At 33.7% G+C, this 21,910-nt stretch overlaps 1 protein-coding gene across 2 annotated transcripts; it reads left to right on the plus strand.

Moving 5' to 3' along the window:
* Positions 1–14,365: 14,365 nt before the first annotated feature.
* Positions 14,366–17,605, plus strand: LOC145953870 (uncharacterized). Of its 2 annotated transcripts, XR_014431100.1 has the most exons (3): positions 14,366–15,134; positions 15,485–15,900; positions 15,986–17,605. XR_014431100.1 is itself a non-coding variant. In XM_083067658.1 (2 exons), the coding sequence occupies exons 1-2, from the start codon at positions 14,978–14,980 to the stop codon at positions 15,784–15,786; spliced, it is 459 nt and encodes a 152-aa protein (XP_082923784.1). In that variant the 5' UTR covers positions 14,366–14,977; the 3' UTR covers positions 15,787–17,605. The 2 variants fall into 2 exon arrangements, 1 of the variants encoding a protein (XP_082923784.1); XM_083067658.1 differs by having other exon boundaries at positions 15,485–17,605.
* The last annotated feature ends 4,305 nt before the right edge of the window (positions 17,606–21,910 follow it).

Consider the following 21,910-nt stretch of genomic DNA (forward strand, 5'->3'; position numbering starts at 1 on the left):
GCAACTCATGAGGACTCAAATTGTTCTTACCAAAGAGGAGCTTGGAGGGTTGTGTTTCTCCTTTGATTCCGAACATCAGAGGGACATGCACGCTGTCATTAGAGCGTGGGAGAAACCAATCTATGAGGGAGATCGAGAGCTTGGAAAGCCTCGGGTATCCGCCTCCACCGACTACGAGATATGGAGGAACGAGAGAGGGGTGTCTCAACCATCCACCTCTTGCGCAACCACAACCACAAGGAGGTTAATGCAAGAACAAGTCGACGCCTTGACCAAAAAGCTGGAAAGTATGGAAGCTCAAATGAGGTTTCTTGAAGAAAAAAATGAAGAATCCAGTTTTACTATTGATGGTCTTCAAAGGCAATGCAAGAAGAAAGACCACGAGATAGAGCGGCTCAAGGATGAGTGTGCTAACCTCAACGAGGAGACTACGCGGGTATCCAAAATGCCAAAGGTTGAACCGAGTAGTCAACTCCAAGAAGTCAATGTTAAGATAGCACGCCTTGAAGCCGAGCATGCAAAACAGGCACAGTTGATCAGGGACATGCAAGAGGACTTGCTATCGACTCGATCCGACGCACAGAAATGGCGGGAAGTCGCTCAACGACAAGCCGCAAACCTTTCCGACTTCCGCAAAAAGGAAAGGGAAGGATTGGCACGAATGGCCAAACTCCAAGAGGAGAAGGATCGAGCCGAAGACGAGCTTAACGAGCTGCAGGCCATGATCAACTATTACACTCAAAAGGCGAAGGATGCTCAGAAAAGTAGTGATGATATGAGTCAAGCCGTCCATATGCAAGTTGAAGCAATGGCACGCCATGTTGAGGAAGCCGAAGAAGAATGGCAACGACGTATGAACCCGCCTGTGGGTTTTTACCGGCTTTTCTCTTATTGTAAAAAATTGCTTCAAAGCATTGTATAAAAAGTTGTACACTTTCTTCAATGAATAAAATCGAATTCTTGAGATTTATCGCCTTTGCATCTCATAGTCATTCATTTGCATTTATCTCTCCCGGTAATTTAATAATAATAAATGTTAATAAAAAGAAAGAAATAATCGATGCGTATGTTCAGAATGGATCGCACGCCATTGGTCATTAAATGCAAATCAACAACTGCGCAAAGCGAACACACGACGACGCCGTTGTTGGTAATCAAAAAAGACGAAAGGGGAAGGTCCAACACCATTAAGGATCACAGTTCCAAGGCCTTTCCCTTACAAATCAAATAAGGCTGTGCCGTGGATATACGACATCCACTCTTCTGCCGACAGCGATATCTCCAACATCGCTGGACTTGGGGGCATGACTAGGAGTGGTAGGATCTACACTCCCGATGATCTTCATAACAAAGCCCCCAAGAATAAAGAAAAAGAAGAAAAGAAAACCAAGGAAAAAAGAATCCGAGGAGGAGACAGACGAGCTGTTAAAGTTTATCCGACAGAGCGAGTACTCCATCATGGATCAACTTCATAGGACGCCAGCAAAGATTACGCTGTTGCCGTTGATCCTATGCTCCGAACCGCATCGGCAAGCTCTGTTGAAAGTCTTGAACGAGGCATACATGTCGCACACTATCTCCCAAGACAAGTTTGAGGGGATTGTTAGTCACATCACGGCTAATGATCACCTCACCTTCATCGATGAAGAAATCCCCGCCGAGGGATCAAACCACAACAAGCCCTTGCACATCTCTATAAAGTGCAAGGAGTATCACATCGTTAAAGTCTTGGTAGATAATGGATCTTCCTTGAAAGTGATGCCAAAAAGAACGCTCAAGCAATTGGCAATCAAGGGAGTCCAAATGCGCCCGAACAACATGATCGTTCGAGCCTTCGACGGCTCTAAAAGAGAAGTGGTGGGAGAAGTCAATCTTCCAATCCAAATTGGACCCACCGTCTTTAATGTCGAATTCCAAGTGATGGACATTACTCCCGCATACAGCTGTCTCCTCGGCCGATCTTGGATTCATGATGCGAAAGCTGTACCCTCTACGCTCCACCAGAAAGTCAAGATCATAGTGGGTGACAAACTGGTGACCGTGCAAGCTGAAGATGACATACTCATCAGCAAGCCATCCAACATACCTTATGTGGATGCAACAGAGGAAGCTTTGGAAACCGCCTTCCAAGCATTGGAAATTGCCAATGTTGAAACGTTTCCCCGAGAAATGAAGAAGGTAGCCCATATGCTCACTAAGAACGGATACTTGCCAGGACAAGGATTAGGCAAGGACTCCCAAGGAATCCCGGAGCTACCCGTTATCAAAGATAATCCGGGGAAACAAGGGTTAGGATACAACCCTAACAAAGATCAAAGGACGAAGAGGAACCAAGATCCTTCTCGACGTTCTTTAAGCCAGATCTTTAGGAAGGCTGGTTCACAAACGTCAAGGCCAGCTGTTGTCATCAAGTGTCCTTCTCCTTCCGATAGGGATGTATAGACTCAGTGACTATTAGAGATCACTCCTCGGGGACAGCCCGACCCCCGAGCCTCGATAGGGCACATGTTTCCATTATGATTATAATAAAATCATTCTTCATTAATTCTTTATTGCTTCTTTTCTCGCTTGCAATAAAATTCTAGACCACATTATTTTAACCCTGTTTGAATAAACATGAATGAGGTTAAAATCATCTTAATAATAATAAACCCACATCATTTTTATGTGGAAGTGTGTGTGTCAACTTGGAGCACCTTTTCTTGGCCTCAATAAGTGCCATCATGGATAAAGAAATCCTAAAGAGCAAAAGACCCGCTAGGAATCCCACAAAAGGGTGACCTAGGCAAAAGTTAGGGTTACAAAATAAGACCAAAAGACCCGCTAGGAATCCCACAAAAGGGTGACCTAGGCAAAAATTAGGGTTACAAAAATAATGAATAAAAACAAAAGCCCGCTAAGACACCACAAATGGGTGTTTTAGGCAAAAGTAGGAGCCATCAAAAAAGAAAAAAACAGAATAAATCCATGATGGTACCATCAATTGAATTCAACAAAGGGGCTCAAGAAAAGCTATCCAAGTTGTCAAAGCACAATCATTAATAACAAAGATGTGCTTAACCTCATAAGTGTTTAAACAAACAAACCTAAACACAATAAGCCTACCTTGGCCATCCATGCTTACAAAAACAATTTTTCAAAAATAAAATAATCCCCTCTAAAACACAAACTTTTGAAAATATATCCTTTCCTTCTTTTCTCTCTTGTCCCAACGATTTTTGAATAATCTAGTGGAAACATGGAGATATAGTGGTCAATAGGAGGGTTGACACATCTTCTAAAGAAAGGGAAGAATCATTTGGTTGATGACACCAAAATCAAATATGCATCATTCCTCGGTAACAGAAATCGGCAGAGCACAGTCCGTCTGGAGGAATGGCAAAATCCAAACACAAAAACGCATCGGTTAATTCTTTTGAAAAAAGAATCAAATAGAATTAGGTGCATCATACTGCATACATGCATACAGATGATAGGTGTAATGGAAGATCACTTATTCTCTGTTTATTGAAAAAACAAAAAAATAAAAAATATAAACTTCAGAAAAACAATACGCCCGTATCATGTTCAGTACGCCCGTACCAAAATTAGGGTTATGAACAAATTTTCAATACAATACGGGCATACTGAAATGAATAACGGCCGTATCGGCAATAACAGAAATCCTCCCTCACGTCGATGACAAAATTCCTCCAAGAAGAAGAGGATAGGGGGAGCCATTCATTTTTTCTAAAAAAAAAACAAATTAATAAAATAATTAAACTTGCATTTTGTGCATCGCGCACATTAATTGCACATTCAAAGACCTCATCATGAGGCAATTGCATAAAATAGGAAAAATAGAAAAATTGCTTGTGTATGACAGCAACAAACAAAATGCAAAGATTCAGAAAATCAACAGCGTCATACAGAATAACTGAGCCTGGAGAGGCTTGCCGAAAGAATACTCTCAGAATAACTGAGCCTGGAGAGGCTTGCCGAAAAAATACTCTCAGAATAACTGAGCCTGGAGAGGCTTGCCGAAAGAATACTCTCAAAATAACCGAGCCTGGAGAGGCTTGCCGAAAGAATACTCTCAGAATAACTGAGCCTGGAGAGGCTCGCCGAAATAATACTCTCTCAAAATAACTGAGCCTGGAGAGGCTCGCCGAAATAATACTCTCTCAGAATAATTGAGCCTGGAGAGGCTCGCCGAAATAATACTCTCTCAGAATAACTGAGACATTTCTATACAGAAAAAGCCAAAACCAACAAAAAAGGCAAAAATACAGAAATCAACAAAAATACAGAAAAAGCCGAACTCAACAAAAAAGGCAAAAACACAGAAAAAGCCAAAATCAACAAAAAAGGCAAAAACACAGAAAAAGCCAAAATCGAAAAAAGGGCAAAATACAGAAAATCCAACAAATCATACAGAATAATTGAGCCTGGAGAGGCTCGCCGAAATAATACTCTCTCAGAATAACTGAGCCTGGAGAGGCTTGCCTAAATAATACTCCCGCAGAATAATTGAGCCTGGAGAGGCTTGCCGAAATAATACTCCTTCAGAATAATTGAGCCTGGAGAGGCTCGCCGAAATAATACTCTTTCATCATAACTAAAGCCTGGAGAGGCTTGCCTAAATAATACTCCCGCAGAATAATTGAGCCTGGAGAGGCTTGCCGAAATAATACTCCTTCAGAATAATTGAGCCTGGAGAGGCTCGCCGAAATAATACTCTTTCATCATAACTAAAGCCTGGAGAGGCTTGCAGAAATAATACTCTCAGAATATTTGAGCCTGGAGAGGCTTGCTGAAATAATACTCTTTCAGAATAATTAAGCCTGGAGAGGCTTGCAGAAATAATACTTCCTCAGAATAACTAAAGCCTGGAGAGGCTTGCAGAAATAATACTCCCCCAACTGTACAGAATAAATGAGCCTGGAGAGGCTCGCAGAAATAATACTCCCCAGAGAAAACCTCAACTCATGCTCTTGGATTCAAAATCCCCAGCAAGAGCTATCAAAGCAAAACCGACGCAATCCCCAATGGAAGTGCGATCATCCAAACAGTATATACAAGTCAAGGGACTTAACACTTCCTCAGTGGAAGATAGCTCTCCGACTCAAAGCGCTGAGTGAGGCTAAGCCTGCAGAGGCTTCCTAAATAATACTCTGGGATACATAAGATCCCTCATTCCCCAATCGCCTACTCAGAGGCATCCCTGCAAAAGGAGAAAAATCAAAAAAAAAAAAAAAAAAAAAAAAATATATATATATATATATCAATAAATATTCCCCAAGTGGAATCCGGCACTCAGCCGAACACTGAACCCCAATTCCTCAGTCGCCTACATAAGAGGCACTCCTTCAAAAGGAAAAATCATAAAAAGATCAATAATCATTCCCCAAGTGGAATCCGGCTCTCAGCCTATCATTGAACATCAAGATGATCTGCCTAACAGAAGAGGCCAATCACAAACCAATGACAAAATCCCCTGGCGGATAACAGCCTACACAGAGGCAACAAAATCCAAAAATTAAAAAGAGTTACCCGAATAAGGATAACCGGGATACTCCACCAACGTCCAAAGGACGTCAGCCAATCATAAGGCACTGCTCATCTCAGAAAGAGCATCTTCGTGTCTACACCCCAAGGAAACAGAAATTCCTCAATGGGCGCCAACTACTCAATGGAAAGTTGGGACACAAGAACCTATGAGTAACTGCACATCCCCTAGACGGATCCCTGCGTTATCCAGCCCTCAGTGGCACAAAAATCAAAAACAATCGTCGAAACAGCATCGTGGACTGTGGAGACAAAATCAACATCCAGAATCCCCAGCGGATAACAGCCTACACAGAGGCAGCAAAAATCAGAAAATCAAAAAGAGATACCCGAATAAGGATGAACCGGGATACTCCACCAACGTCAAAGGACGTCAGCCAAACATAAGGCATCGCTCAACTCAGAGAGAAAGAGCATCTGTGTCTACACCCCAAGGAATCAGAAATTCCCCATGGGTACCAACAATGCAATGCAAGTTGGGGCACAGGAACCTGTGAATGACTGCACATCCCCTAGACGGATCCCTGCGTTATCCAGCCCTTAGTGGCACAAAGTCAAAAAACAACCGTCGAAGCAGCATCGTGGACTGTGGAGACAAAATCATCACGAATCCCTGGAAAGGAGATATTCACGCTACCCCGTTGTCACAAACACGGAGGTATGCAGCTTCCGGCTCGGGCAATGAGCGAAGCTATCTCTGGAAAAGGGGTACTCACCGCTTACCGTTGTCACAAAGGTACTTAGCTTCCGGCTCAAACAAAGAGTGAAGCTAAGCCTGGAGAGACGGTACTTACAGCTTCCAGCTTGGGCAACAAGCAAAGCAAGGCCTGGAGAGGCAAAACTCACACTGTTCACCGCCGTCACAAAGGTATTTAGCTTCCGGCTCAAACAAAGAGTGAAGCTAAGCCTGAAGAGATGGTACTTACAGCTTCCAGCTTGGGCAACAAGCAAAGCAAGGCCTGGAGAGGCAAAACTCACACTGCTTACCGTTGTCACAAGGGTACTTAGCTTCCGGCTCGAACAAAGAGTGAAGTTAAGCCTGGAGAGGCGGTACTCAACCATCAGCGTCATCAGAGGCGCATTGATGTCCAACTTCCGGCTCGAGCGTCGAGTGAAGTTGACCTTGGAGAAGGTAAACTCAGCTACCGAGGATGTCAGAAGCGCCAAGGTATGCACCCACCTGGAGAGGCTACTCAACAATTTTCCGCCGGAAGACGCTACAAGTCAGAAGGTCGGCACAACACCCGGACAATTGGGTCAACTCCTTTACTTGTCAGCCGATACACCAAAAGGCCGTCCGACTAAGTAAAGGGGGGGCAGCTGTAGACCCCTAAAATTGTCCGGGTCGGAAATAAAGCTTGAAGACTCTCGAAGACTGAAGGATAATCAGCCAGAAGGACTCCGCGAAGGCCCTAGGAGGGTTCTCTGTAGGTCTAGAGGTCTTAGAATAGCTCAAAATAAAGAAGTGGAGGGAAAAAGCCCAATACGGCCGTACTGAACTTAATACGGCCGTATTGAAGCTTCAATACGGCCATACTGAAGTCAGTACGACCGTATTGACACTTCAATACAACCGCAGCGAACTCAATACGGGCGTATTGAAATTTCTGAACTTCAATACGACCGTATTGAACTTCAATACGACCGTATTGAACTTCAATACGACCGTATTGAAGTTCAAAAATTTCAATACGGCCGTATTGCCCCTGTAGGCCGTATTGCGCCTATTCCCTATAAATATGACGTCAATTGGACGTCATTCCACACTTTTACACTCAGTTTGGACTCCCTCCTTGAGTATTCTGGGGTTTTTGAGCAGTGTTCTGCCCTAGAAATCTCTCTGGGAGTCGATCCGACGAAGTTCCGGAATTCCGAGCACTTAGCTTGGAGATTCGAACCTAGTCGAAGGGAAATCCTCCGGATTTCCATAGTCAAAAGTTTTTAGGAGCGAGCGAGCTTGTAGAGCGAGGGAACGCCAAAAAGCTTCCCAGTTTTACTCAATATATAAAAGCACGCTTCAAGAGGTTTCTTCTTAAATCCTTCCTTTTACTGCTTTCTGTGTGCATATTTAAACTGTCATCATGTAGATAGTTAATTTATAATCGCTTATAATAAATAGGGGTAATTTAGTAATTTTACGCTATTATTTTAAAAATAATCTGTCATAGGGAACCCGAAAGGGGCGCTGTGGGGTGCTAACACCTTCCCCACGCGTAACCGACTCCCTTACCCAACTCTGGTTGTAATGGCCAAAGTTGATTTATAAAATCAATTGCCTTATCCCTTTTTCCAATGTTTTGAGTAAAACATTGGTGGCGACTCCACGAACCCTCCTTTTGCGAAAACCACTAATCCATGGAGGGTCCCGCTTGGGATTAATATGGATTGGTGAGACATTTAATAAATAAATTGGATAAGATCGACAAGGTCTCAGTTTGAGAACAAGTCGTTCTAATAATTCAATACATTTTCAAAACTAAAATAAAAGCGAGCTCGACCGTCTTCGCGACCGCCGAGGCCCGTTTGGGCCGGTGGCGACAGTCACAAATTTCATCGCTAAATAAAAAAAAAAATTTGTGACGGATTTTGTGACGGAATGAACTTCGTCTCTAAAAAATCCGTCACAAATTTCGTCACTAAAATGAAACAATTTAGTGACGGATTTTTCCCTCTCAAAATTCCGTCACAAATAGGTTAAAATATTTTGTGAAAAATTTGTGACAAATTGTTTCCTCTCAAAATATTAAATTTTATTTATGAAACTTTTATATTTAAGAATTATGCATAATTAAAGAAAATATGTTAAATTTTTTTTAAGAAAATAATAAAATTAAAAATATTTTATTTCATTAAAGGACTAAAAAAATTATGAAATTCATTTAATTAAATAAAAAATTGTCAATTTTGAACATAAGAAACTAAGACATTCATTAAAAATATTTAAAAAAAAAACTTGTGAAATTAAAAAAAAAAATATTAATTTAATTTTGGCTTAATTACATTTTTGATCCCTCAAGTATTGTAATTGTGCAATTTTGATCCCTAAGATTTTAATTGGATAATTTTAGTCCCTAAAGGATTGTAATTGTGCAATTTTAGTCGTTTAATTTTTAATTGAACAATTATAGTCCCTCAAAAATCATAATTGTGCAATTTGAATCTCTCCCATTAAAAATTTAATAATTTTAAAATTTTAATATATATATATATATATATATATATAATAATAATTTAAAATTATACAATTATTTGCTTATTTAAGTTAACATATACTATAATTTTTAGGCTAAAACCCTATTTTGGTCCCTTATATTAATTGTTTGTTTTAATTTAGTCCCACTTTTATTTTTAGTTTCAATTTGGTCCCAAATTAAGTAATTGGTTTCAATTTAGTCCCAAATTAATTAATTGGTTTCAATGTGAGACTTCCGTCCAAATTATTTAAACGGAATTAATTTTTGGCCACGTAGATGCATACGTGGATGCCACGTGGAAGACAATTTTTGGCTAAAAACCTATTTTGGTCCCTTATAATAATTGTTTATTTCAATTTAGTCCCAATTTTATTTTTGGTTTCAATTTGGTCCTAAATTAGTTAATTGGTTTTAATTTGGTCCCAAATATATTAATTGGTTTCAATTTGGGACTTCCGTCCAAATTATTTAAACGGAGTTAACTTTTGGCCACGTGGATGCAGTTTTGATCCCTCAAGTATTACAATTGTGCAGTTTTGATCCCCAAGATTTTAATTGAGTAATTTTAGTCCTTAAAGAATTACAATTGCGCGATTTTGGTCCTTCAATTTTTAATTGAACAATTTTAGTCTCTCGAATATCATAATAGTACGATTTTAGTTTCTCCCATTAAAAATTAATAATTTTAATATATATATATATATATATATATATAATATTTTAAAATTAAACAATTATTTATCTATTCAAATTAACGTATATTATAATTTTTGATATTATATCAATAATATTATTAATATATTTATAGATAAACTAATAATTTGATAAATATAACTTGTTATATATTAATATACTTTTACAAAAATATAAGTATATTAATTAGAAATATATATCTGATCTTATATATTTATATTTTTGTAAAAGTATATTAATATATATTATAAAATATTATGATATTAATTTATGATATTATTGATATTAATTTATGATATATATTTTTATAATATATATTAATATATTTTTACAAAAATATAAATATATAAGATCAGATATATATTTCTAATTAATATACTTATATTTTTGTAAAAGTATATTAATATATAACAAGTTATATTTATCAAATTATTAGTTTATCTATAAATATGTTAATAATATTATGATATAATATCAAAAATTATAATATACGTTAATTTGAATAGATAAATAATTGTTTAATTTTAAAATATTATATATATATATATATATATATTAAAATTATTAATTTTTAATGGGAGAAACTAAAATCGTACTATTATGATATTTGAGAGACTAAAATTGTTCAATTAAAAATTGAAGGACCAAAATCGCGTAATTATAATTCTTTAAGGACTAAAATTACCCAATTAAAATCTTGGGGATCAAAACTGCACAATTGTAATACTTGAGAGATCAAAACTGCATCCACGTGGCTAAAAGTTAACTCCGTTTAAATAATTTGGACGGAAGTCCCAAATTGAAACCAATTAATATATTTGGGACCAAATTGAAACCAATTAATTAATTTGGGACCAAATTGAAACCAAAAATAAAATTGGGACTAAATTGAAACAAACAATTATTATAAGGGACCAAAATAGGTTTTTAGCCAAAAATTGTCATCCACGTGGCATCCACGTATGCATCTACGTGACCAAAAGTTAACTCCGTTTAAATAATTTGGACGGAAGTCCCACATTGAAACCAATTAATTAATTTGGGACTAAATTGAAACCAATAATAAAAGTGAGACTAAATTGAAACAAACAATTAATATAAGGGACCAAAATAGGGTTTTAGCCTAATTTTTATTAATGTAACAAATGATATATATTTATTATTACTAAATAAATAAAATTTATATATTATTAATAATTTAATATTGCTAATAAATTAATATCAATAATATTTTTAGTATATTTATAGATAAATTGATAATTTGATAAATATAACTTAGTATATATTAATATACTTTTACAAAAATATAAATATAGTAGATAAGATATGTATATTTATATTTTTGTAAAAGTATATTAATATATAATAAGTTATATTTATCAAATTATTAGTTTATGTATAAATATACTAATAATATTATTGATATTAATTTATGAATAATATTATAAAAATATAATATATATATATATATATATATATTTTTTTTTATGTTTTTATTAATAATAAATATATATCATTTGTGTGACACCCTCTACCCCACATACCATAACACAAATAACAAAAATTGAATAACATAATATTTTTCATAATTGAAATACCAAACATGTTTAATTCAAATCAAAACTCATGTATTTGTGGAATTAAATAGATATTCATACATGTCATGCAACAAGGAATACAACAGAACAATCAAAAAGCAAAATATAAACTTGCATAGTTTGTTTGTTTCTCTCAGGGTTCTCTTAAGAACCTACATAGTATTCTAATCCATACAATAAACATCTTACTCACATAATTGTCTCTTACAATTTCATTCTCTTATGGTGTGTTTGGATGAAGAATTTTACAAATTCAAGATTGCATTCTCTTATGGTGTGTTTGGATGAAGAATTTTACAAATTCAAGGAATTTTAAATTCTTGGTATTTGAATTACTTTGATTTCAATTTCTATCATTCTTAAAATATTTTGTTTGGATAATTAAGTCAATTCAAATATCTCAAATTTTAAATTATTAGGTTAGATACGATAATTTGATTCCATCATGATAAAATTAATTTTAAAAATATATTTATATGTTGAGATTTTTAAAATAAATTTTATAAAAATAAATATTAGCTAATTTTTAAATATTTAATAATTTTAAAAATTAATATAAGATAATATTTACTAGAAAATCTTGTTTTTAATTTTAATGTGTGCAAAATATTTTCATATGACAAAGAAAAAGTTTCCAAGACAATAAATTTCAAACAAATAGTCAATTTATCTGCTAGAATTGAGGATTTAGACAATTTTATAATTTGCCACACAATCTATTATATTTTTCATTTATTTCATTCATTGTCAATATAAATTTAATTATAACATTATTTCCAATTAAATTATTTTTATTTTCACTATTTTTTTCTTAAATTGTTATATGCATTATAATTTGTCACATACTATATTATATATTTTCATTTATAGTAAAAAATATGAATTTAAATTTTAACAAAAATATTCTTTTTTAGAATTTGTTTGACCTTTCTAGATTTGTTTTGATTTCAATTTCAATGTTTACTTAAATGAGTGATGAGTATCCTCGATTTCCATATTTCTTTTAGAATTAGGCTATAAATATAACAAAAAATTTAGAATTAGATTGATTTTCTGGATTTTATCTTCTGAATTTATTTATCTTGATTTCATTTTCAATTTTTATATAATCGGGTGATAAATATGAATAAAAAATTATATATAGTTAGCTTTAATTTTTCTAAATTTATGTGTTGTTATATATATATATATATTAATTTTTTTTTTTATATTTTAAATTTCACAATGAAGATAAAAACATATTTAACAATTACTTTGATCTCTTGACTTGATTATGTGAATTTAATTTATTTAATTGAATGATCAATATTAAAATATTTTAAGAACTAACTCTAATCTTTTCAAATCACTCGGTTGTTATTTGAGAATAATAATCAATACTACCAGAGAGTTGTTATATGGTATACTTAAGAGTGATTTTTTTTTTAAATCTGTTGATCTAGATTGTGTTTGAGAGAAGGCATTTAAGTAGCTTATTAAGTTATTTTAACTAGTTTACAAGCTAATTCGATTAAATAAGCTTGTTTAGTATGAGTGTTTATAATTTATTTTTATAAATTAATTGAAATAACTCAGTTTGTAAGTCTTTTTTTTATTCTTTTTACTTTTTTATCCTTATTATATTTTTGAAATTATTTTTTATTCTTTTTAATTTAAAAACTACTTTATCTTTCCTGTCATTTTCTCATCCTCGTTATAAGAATTATTTCTTGACATTTTATAATTATCAATTATCCTACAAAAAACTTCTAATTCAATTAGCTAGTTCACAAACTTATAATTTTTCAGTTCTTAACTAATAAGTTTTCAGTTCTTAACTAATAATTTTTCAGTTCTTAACTAATAAGTTCTTAACTTATAATTTAAAAACTTCCTGTCATTTGAATTATGGGCCTAATTGCAAAACTAATCAAATTTCTGTTTTGACCTTCGCTCGGTTTTTTGGCTCTATCTAGAGCTACAGGACTCCGAATTGAGCAATCTTGGTGGCGTTGGAAAGTTAAGAGAAAAAGATATTTACCTGGATTTGAGTTATGATTGTTATAATCTTTTGATTTAATATTGAATTTTATTTATTATAAAACATAATAAATAAAATCTAAAATCTAGAGCAATTTCTTTTATACAAATATGTAATTAATTTTAATATAGAATAAATTTAATATCAGAATATTTATGATAATATTAGTTATGATTTATATAATATTTTGATTTAATATTAAATTTCTTTTGATTATAATATTTTAATATATTTTATTTAAAATATCAGTTAACATATTTTATTATATTTTCATTTTAATTTATTATAAAATAATTAGAATATTTAATTTAACATCATTAAAAAAATAATCATTATAAAATTTATTATTTTTTAATTTAATTATTTATTATAATACTTTTTAGTTACCGTGTTTATCAAAAAATTATTTTTAATTAAAATATATTTTAGAATTTTAGTTAATTCATTATCATTCACTCACTTGATTAAAAAGTTATAAAATATAATTAATTTTTAATTAATTTAATAAAATAAAAACTTTAAAATATATATCTAAAATCTGTAACAATTTCTTAAATACAAATATTTAATTAATTAATTTTAATATATACTAAATTTAATATTAGAAAATTTATAAATATTTTAGTTATAATTTTTATTATCTTTTGATTATTTTTGTTTTTGATTATTTTTCATTTCCCACCTTTTTGTTTTTGATTATTTTTCATTTCCCACGCTTTTTTTATCAATTCAATCATTTTTTCCCTGACCCTCTTCGAAATCGCGTCCTAACCCTATTTTTCCCTCTCCTCCCCTTTCGTTCTCTTCTCCACTTTCTCTACTTTCGTTCTCTTCTCCCTGATAAACCTAACCTTTATTTTTCCCTCTCCTCCTTTCCCCCGACCCCGTCGCCCTCCTCGGCTTCAGCGTCGGCACCGCCGCCCGCCTCCTCCTTGATCTCCACCCCGCCGTCGTCCTCCACGCCTGGGAGGTCGACCTCATCGTCCTCCAGGTCGCCCGCTAGTATTTCAACCTCACCAGGCTGGAGTGGGACCATAAGGAGCGTTTCTTCATCTACGTCGGGAAAGCACTCGACGCCACTGTCCTTCAATAGGTTCTTTTATCAAGGGTTTTCGTTGTTGACGCAAGCCCATTGTTCTGGCTGCACGACGCTCTACTGTTCACGACAACTGCTTGCCCAATCTTTTGCTGTTTGAACAACGTTCTACTATTTGTGTAAGATCCTCTCATTTTTTTATTCTTATAAGATTTTTATATATAGCAATTATCATCATGTATATTCCATCTTAGGAACATTTTATTTGCTTGTGCAACCGACAGATTTGTGAAGAAGGGAAAATAGGGGGTTTTGTGGGGTTAGGTAATGATTCCCCTATTCTTTGTTTGAACATTGAATTCTTGCTTTGTTACTGGATCATGAAAGATTCACTTTTCAAAGAAGTAATTTCCTTTACTTATACGAGTTATAATGGAGTAATGCCAAAGTTAATTATATATGCTTTAATAAAAAAATGGAGAGGATTGCATAACCCAACCATCAAACGTTCTGATTGGGCACATCCTAAACTAACTTAGCTGTCTTTTGCATTGCTCATATGTTTCCACGGCTCCACACATTTTTCATCAATAATGGGTAATAGAGTTACGTTACGTTACATATTTCACATGTCTTGCATATATAATATAGCCCTATAACTTGTAATTAACCTCAACTAGGGAAATGATCCTCTAGACCATTTAACAACCTCTGGGCCCTTTATGTTAGGAGAAAAATTTGTTAGAGTCAACAAGTAAGATATATAGACTGCTATATATATATGAACGGGTAAGGTTTTCCTTCCGATATGATATCCTAGAGTTGAGCTTGAAAGCACTAATAAAGTTCGGTATTTCACATGCCAAATGTCAATGCCTGAATCTTGTTTATGATTCCAAATTTTTCTCTAATTCTTTTTTTCAGAACTAGAATGGCTGGTGTTCCAGGTCCATCACCAAGTTCAGCACCATCAACACCCTCAACTCATACGCCTGGAGATGTGATATCAATGCCTTCTCTGCCTCATAGTGGTAGTTCTTCAAAGTGTATGTCTGAATTTCCCTCACTCCAATGTGAAGTTTGTAGTCATCTCTTTGAATAGATTAATAGATAATCTGTTGTTCTTATGGTGATAATCTACTGTGTGATACAGGGCTTGTGTTCGTTGAATAATTTGGTGCAATATTGATATTTAAAGACCCTTTATATTTTGAGAAGGCTTTGTATTTGATGAATAATTAGTCTAGCTTTTGTTTGGATGATTGATTTGAATGATGATTTTCAAAAAAGACAATTTTTATTAAATAAAAAGAGTTTAATACATTACCTAATTCTATTCAGTTTTTTGTTTCAGTGGAAACATTATTTAATCAGTTTTGTGATGGCTTGGATGAAGCTATTCCAGCTACTCTTAGGTCTCAAACATGTGAAGCTGGTGCTGGCATGTTGGAGCAGCCTTTTGCTGCAGGAGGAACCACAACTCAGCTGGAGCTGGATGCAACATGTGCAACTGATGCTAGAAAGTTGGAGCAACCTTGTGTTGTCGGTAAAGGATCAAATGTGCAGTTGGAGCTGGCAAAGGCAAACTTTAGTGTGCCTAAAGCAATAAATTCTGAGCAGCTTGGTCATGGGAAGACCAAACGTGTTCTAAGGCCCGGCACTTCGCTTCTCAACAACGCCACCCGAATATTTCTGTGAAGATTCGTGAACACGTTTCTCTCCTCAGTTGCGTTCCCTTACCCTCTCCCTCTGCGTTTGATTGTGCATTGATTAAAGATTCTGTCACCATTCTCTCTGAACTCGCTGAGAACGGTACTATTTCGTGTTGCTGTCTGATTTCTTTGATTTTTGTATTTTGTGTTGTTGCTGAATTTCTGATTTGGCTTCTATCTCACAGAGCGTCTGGTGAAAACGATAGTGAATTGTGGTGCCGTTCCTGCTCTGGTCCGGCATCTTCAAGTGCCGGATGCATGGAAAGATGAAGGAGACAATGTGTGCTACCATTTTGAGGTGGCGAAACAATGTGCGCTCGTGCTCGAGCTTCTTGCAACTGAGGTAATTAAGTTTTGTATTGTTTTAATTATATGAAATTGTAGCTGTGTTGGTGGCTGTATATTTAATAATCAAATGTCACTAGGTGGTTGTGCATGTGCAGATTTTAAAATCTAAATGAATATTAGTAAATCATATTCATCAAATTGGCCTAAAATTTTCTGTGGTTATTTGGATTTAAACTGATTAATGAAGTATACTATATGCATGTGGTATGCTTTCTCAGAATATGTCCGATTGAATGTGTCATTTGATTTTTGGCTTTGCTAGTGGGGTGTGGCACGAGGGAGAGGGGTCACTTTGTTGAAAATGAACGGGTCTTTGATTATTTAACTTTGCTACCTCTATAGAAGTTGAGATTTTGGAATTATGTAGATCTGTGTTGTGTAAAAGGAACTGGATTTGGATAATAGAATTATAGAATACTTGTTTGTTAATATTTTTAATTACATGTCAGATGGAATATGGCTATATACTACTATATTGTCACAGTTATTGTTTGAAATTATCTATGAAACAGTACAGAAGGGTAAATTGGATTATGGATTTATAGACTAGATCTTCATTCAATGGGTGCTGTTATGATTGATTTAAGGATTATTTGTGGAATAGAATCTTCTCTTATTTTAGTTATTGAAATGTGACAGAAACTGTTACTTCCAGCATTTAGTTGTTATTAGTGTTTGTGCTAAAGAAAATGTTTTAGTGAGTACTAGAAGTTATTATTGGTTTTAAAATGTTTTAATTAGGATGGACTACACCTTTAGTGCTAATAATTTTCTAGAATGACTTATCAATTAATATCAATGCTTAATTTTTAACTGTTAGTCATTGAATAAGGGTGAATGCATTGGAATTACTCATTTATCATGTCCATTGTTCTGGTAATCGATTACAATGAATGGGTAATCGATTACCAGAGAACCCTTTAAATAAGTAAATTTCGAACATATGATTTTTCAATTGTCTGGTAATCGATTACATGTATAGGTAATCGATTACCAGAGAACCCTTTAAATAAGTAAATTTCAAACATATGATTTTTCAATTGTCTGGTAATCGATTACATGTATAGGTAATCGATTACCAGACTCTTAAAAATAATGGTTTCCTCAAATTTAGTCATAAACAGTTAGTGAGGGATTCATCCCCGTTAGTGACGGATAAAATCCGTCGCAAATTGTGACGGATTCTACTTAATTAAAGTCATCACAGTTTGTGACGGATTTAATCCCTCACAAATTGCGAGGGATTTAATCCCTCACAAATTGCGACGGATTTTTATTAATTTCTAAATATTTATTATTAGAAATTAGTGACGGAAATTATACTGTTTGTGATGCCTTAATTCCGTCACTAATTGTGACGGAGAAAATAATCCGTCACTAAATATTTTGTGACGCCAAATTTTGTGACGGAATCATTTCCGTCACAAATTCCGTCACTAATTGATTTGTGACGAATTTTATCAAAATTAGTGAGGGATTTGTTCCCTCTCTAATTTTAATTTTTCTAGTAGTGATACCATTATCCCGTTTCTACCCTTTTCCACTCTAAAACTAATATTTTTATAGTTTTAACATTCCAATAGTCATGCTCTTCAATTCACATTCACATGACAAACTATAAATTGGAATTATTCTTTAGTCACGAATAGTCAATAAATGTTTATTTTACCTTTTAATCCCTGTGGATACGATATTTTTACTACTTGAACGGCCGGTATACTTGCCGTGTTTGAGACCGTTGATAGAATTAAACGAATTTACAATTATAACAAAAGTGTTTCAACGGAAATCTCAACAGTGAGAAGGGGACTGGGTAGTGATTCCCGCGTATTCTACGGCGTGCGCAGTGAGTCCCGCATCTTCTGCAGCGTGCGCAATTATGTCTTTTGCGGGGACTGGGCAGTGGGCACCTTTTTCTTTTTTGAATGACAATATGTGGTTTTTTATTTTCTTTTTATTTAAATTGTAAAAGGGGTTAATATAAAATTATAATTTTATGATGATTTTATAATTATTAAAAATATAATTATTCTTGCAGCTTTACACATTTAGAATAATCACTCACTGTTTTTTACGTTTAATTTTATGATTTATTTAAAAAAAATATAACTTTATGCAAATTGTAAATTAATAATAATTAGAATTTTTTTATTCTTTTTTAGCATCTCTAAAATAGTAAAATGTATAAAAAAAATTGTAACAATTAGCAATTTAACATAAATATACTTTTTTTTATAATTTATACTTTTATGATTTAGAGTGATTAAAATTTTTAAGTTGTATAATTTATTTAACAATTAGCAATTTAACATAGATATACTTTTTTTTTGCGGAAGCATAAAAATTATTTATTTATAATGTCAACAACAAATGCTTCTGGTTCTGATTCTAATAATCAATTCTAAAATTTCAAGTAAGTTCATTTCTGATGATGTTGTACAAGATGATCATGCTCCTCTTTGGTGTTATGTTAGCATATTAGATAAAAATTCAGAAGGGGGAGGAAATAAGAGTTGGTCTTGTAATTTTTGTCAAAAGGTTTATAGAAGTTCTTATTCAAGAGTTAAAGCTCATTTGTTCAAGATTTATGAAACTGGAATTTCTGTGTGTGCAAGTGTAAATGATAAATATTTGGTTGAATTGAAATCAATTGTTGAATTGGCTGAAAATAAAGTGAAACCTAAGCATGTCCCATTGCCTACAGAGAAAATGCATCAGAGTTCTTTATTGGAAAAGAGAAAAGTTGGTCCTTTGGAGAAAGCATTTAATTTAGAAAATAGAGATAATCTCAAAGCTCTTATTGCTAGAATGTTTTATTCTTTTGGATTGCCCTTCAACCTTGCCAGAAATTCCTATTATGTGAATTCTTATTCATTTGCTGCAAATCACATGCTTAATGGTTTTCTCCCTCCTGGATGCAATGCCTTGAGGAAAACTCTTTTACAACAAGAGAAGGCACATGTTGAGAGGTTGCTTAAACCTATTAAATCGACTTGGAATGCAAAAAGTGTTAGCATAGTATCTGATGGATGGACAGATGTCCAAAGAAGACCTTTAATTAATTTTATGGCTACAAGTTAAGGGGGTCCAATAATTTTAAAAGCTAGTAATGCTTTTGATGAGATTAAAAACAAACATTATATGGATGATAAGATGATAGAAGTTATAAAAGAAGTAGGAGAACAAAATGTTGTTCAAATTATAATAGATAATGCTCCTGTATGCAAAGGTGCTGGAATAATTGTTGAAATTTCTTTTCCTAAAATTTTTTGGACTCCTTGTGTTGTTCACACATTAACCTTGCGTTGAAGAATATATGTGCTGCCAAAAACACTAAAAGGAATGAGGTAGCTTATGCTGAATGTAATTGGATTACTCAAGTTGTTGATGATGTTTCTTTTATTAAGAACTTTATCATGAATCACTCAATGAGATTGGCAATTTTTAATCACTTTTCACCTCTAAAATTGCTTGCTATAGCTGAAACACGCTTTGCATCTATTCTAGTGATGTTAAAGAGATTTAAACTTCTGAAAGGTGCTTTGCAATCGATGGTTATTAGTGAAGAATGAAATTCTTATAGAGAAGATGATGTGGGTAAGGCCCTGCAAAAGAATTTATTTTGAATGATGTGTGGTGTGACAAAATTACATATATTCTTAATTTTACCGAGCCTATTTATAGTATGCTTAGAGCTTGTGACACAGATAGTCCCACGTTTCATTTGGTCTATGAGATGTGGGATAGTATAATAGAAAAAGTAAAGACGTCTATATATAGATATGAAGGAAAAGAGTTAAATGATACATCAACATTTTATGAAGTTGTTTATTCTATACTAATTGATAGGTGGACTAAGAGTTGCACCCCTCTCCACTGCATGGCTCACTCTTTGAATCCTAGGTAAAATTAGCCTATTAAATATTTATTTGTTTTTAGTATTTATTTATAAATAATTTGATAGTTACTAACTTTTTTATTTATTCATAGGTACTACAGTGATGAATGGCTTCAAGAGGCTCCAAATAGAATTTCCCCACATGAGGATGAAGAAATTTCTATGGAAAGAAATAAATGTTTAAAAAAGCTTTTCACAACAGCTGAAGAAAGAAGAAAGGTTTCTCTTGAATATGCTGATTTTTCATCAAAAGCTCATAATCTGTCTTCTTTTGACTCAATTGAAGATAGATGGACATTAGAAGCTAAATCTTGGTGGGTAATGCATGGTTCTTCTGCCCTTCTCCTTCAAAAGCTTTCTTTAAAGCTTCTTGTACAACCTAGTTCTTCATCTTGTTGCGAAAGGAATTGGAGTACTTATTCCTTCATTCACTCCCTGTAAAGAAATAAGTTGAATCCTAAAAGAGCAGAAGACTTGGTTTATGTACATACTAATTTGCGACTCTTGTCTAGGAAAAGTGAAGAATATATGCAAGGGAGTACTAGAATGTGGGACATTGGTGGAGATGCATGGGGTAGCTTTGATAGTGTTGAAAATCTTGAAGTGGCGTCATTATCTCTTGATAAACCAGAAATGGAAGTTGTCTTATTTACAGATGATGGTCAAGGAGGGGATGCAATTGATACTATTCCTATTTCTCGATAATTAAAAAAATGATTTATAATTTTTTTAGTAATGTTTAAAAATTAAAAAGCATGAAATGTATTCTTAATTTTGATTTTTGAATGATATTTATTTGCAATTACTATTATATATATATATATATATATATATATATTAATTTATTTATTTTTAATACGTATCCTAAACGTATCGTATCCTATATTTTCAAAATTTGATGTATCGTCGTATCAGATACGTATCGTATCCGTGCATCATAGGTGAACTCCCTTGAAAGTTCTGATATCAGTGTTCCCATTTTGCCTTTGCTTCAAAGTGCTATTTCAATATCAGAATTCATTGGATGGAAAAACCAATATTCTACATTGATCATAAATATATGGTCATTCTCAAATGCAGAATGTATTACGCCTACAATAACAAGATGTGAACTTTATTTGGTACTATGTACGTGTATGACATGAATTTTGTTGTACCATGCTTAAGAGAACCACATAAACAAATATCGTTCATTGTAACAAAGAAATTGAAGTTTACGCGGAAAGGAAACACTACACACACAGAGGACAATTCATTTCGAAACCAAAAGCATGGAGAGTTTCCCTTTCTAGAGAGGTCAAACCATTTGGGGATCTGTTAAGGCTTTTCAGTTCCAGACATGTTTCTTGTTAAATAGTTTTTGATATGTTTCTCTATGATGCTTACAGATGTTAAGTTGCGGTTCATATATTCAGAAACACTGTTCAATTTAATTCAACATTAGAATCATTATTTAATCATAAAACACTCTCAAATCAATAGAAGCATTCAATGGTTCATAGAATTTCATTAATCAAATGAAGAACAATACAGACAATCACCATCATATACAAAAAGTAATACTGTATCCTATGAGAAAATCAAATTTGTGCCCCTCGAATCTTCTAGTTTTCTCGCCCTTTTTCCTCAATCTTCTTAGATTGTGAAGATTGTCCAGAAGAAACAGTGGAAGGAAAGGGTCTTGCTGTTGGGGCAGAATTGGGCAAGACTTCTTTGTTGAACTAATGGAAGAACTGGTTCTGTCTTTCGGCAACAAAGCCTATCGATTCCTGAAGAGTGGCCACATTATTGAAAAGCATCTCCTGATCTGTCCTTATTTTCTTGACTACTTTCTTTATTGATATCTCAGAAGTTGGTGCTTTTC

Source organism: Cajanus cajan, chromosome 1, assembly GCF_000230855.2.
Source record: "Cajanus cajan strain Asha chromosome 1, NIPB_CcT2T_4, whole genome shotgun sequence".
NCBI lineage: Eukaryota > Viridiplantae > Streptophyta > Magnoliopsida > Fabales > Fabaceae > Cajanus > Cajanus cajan.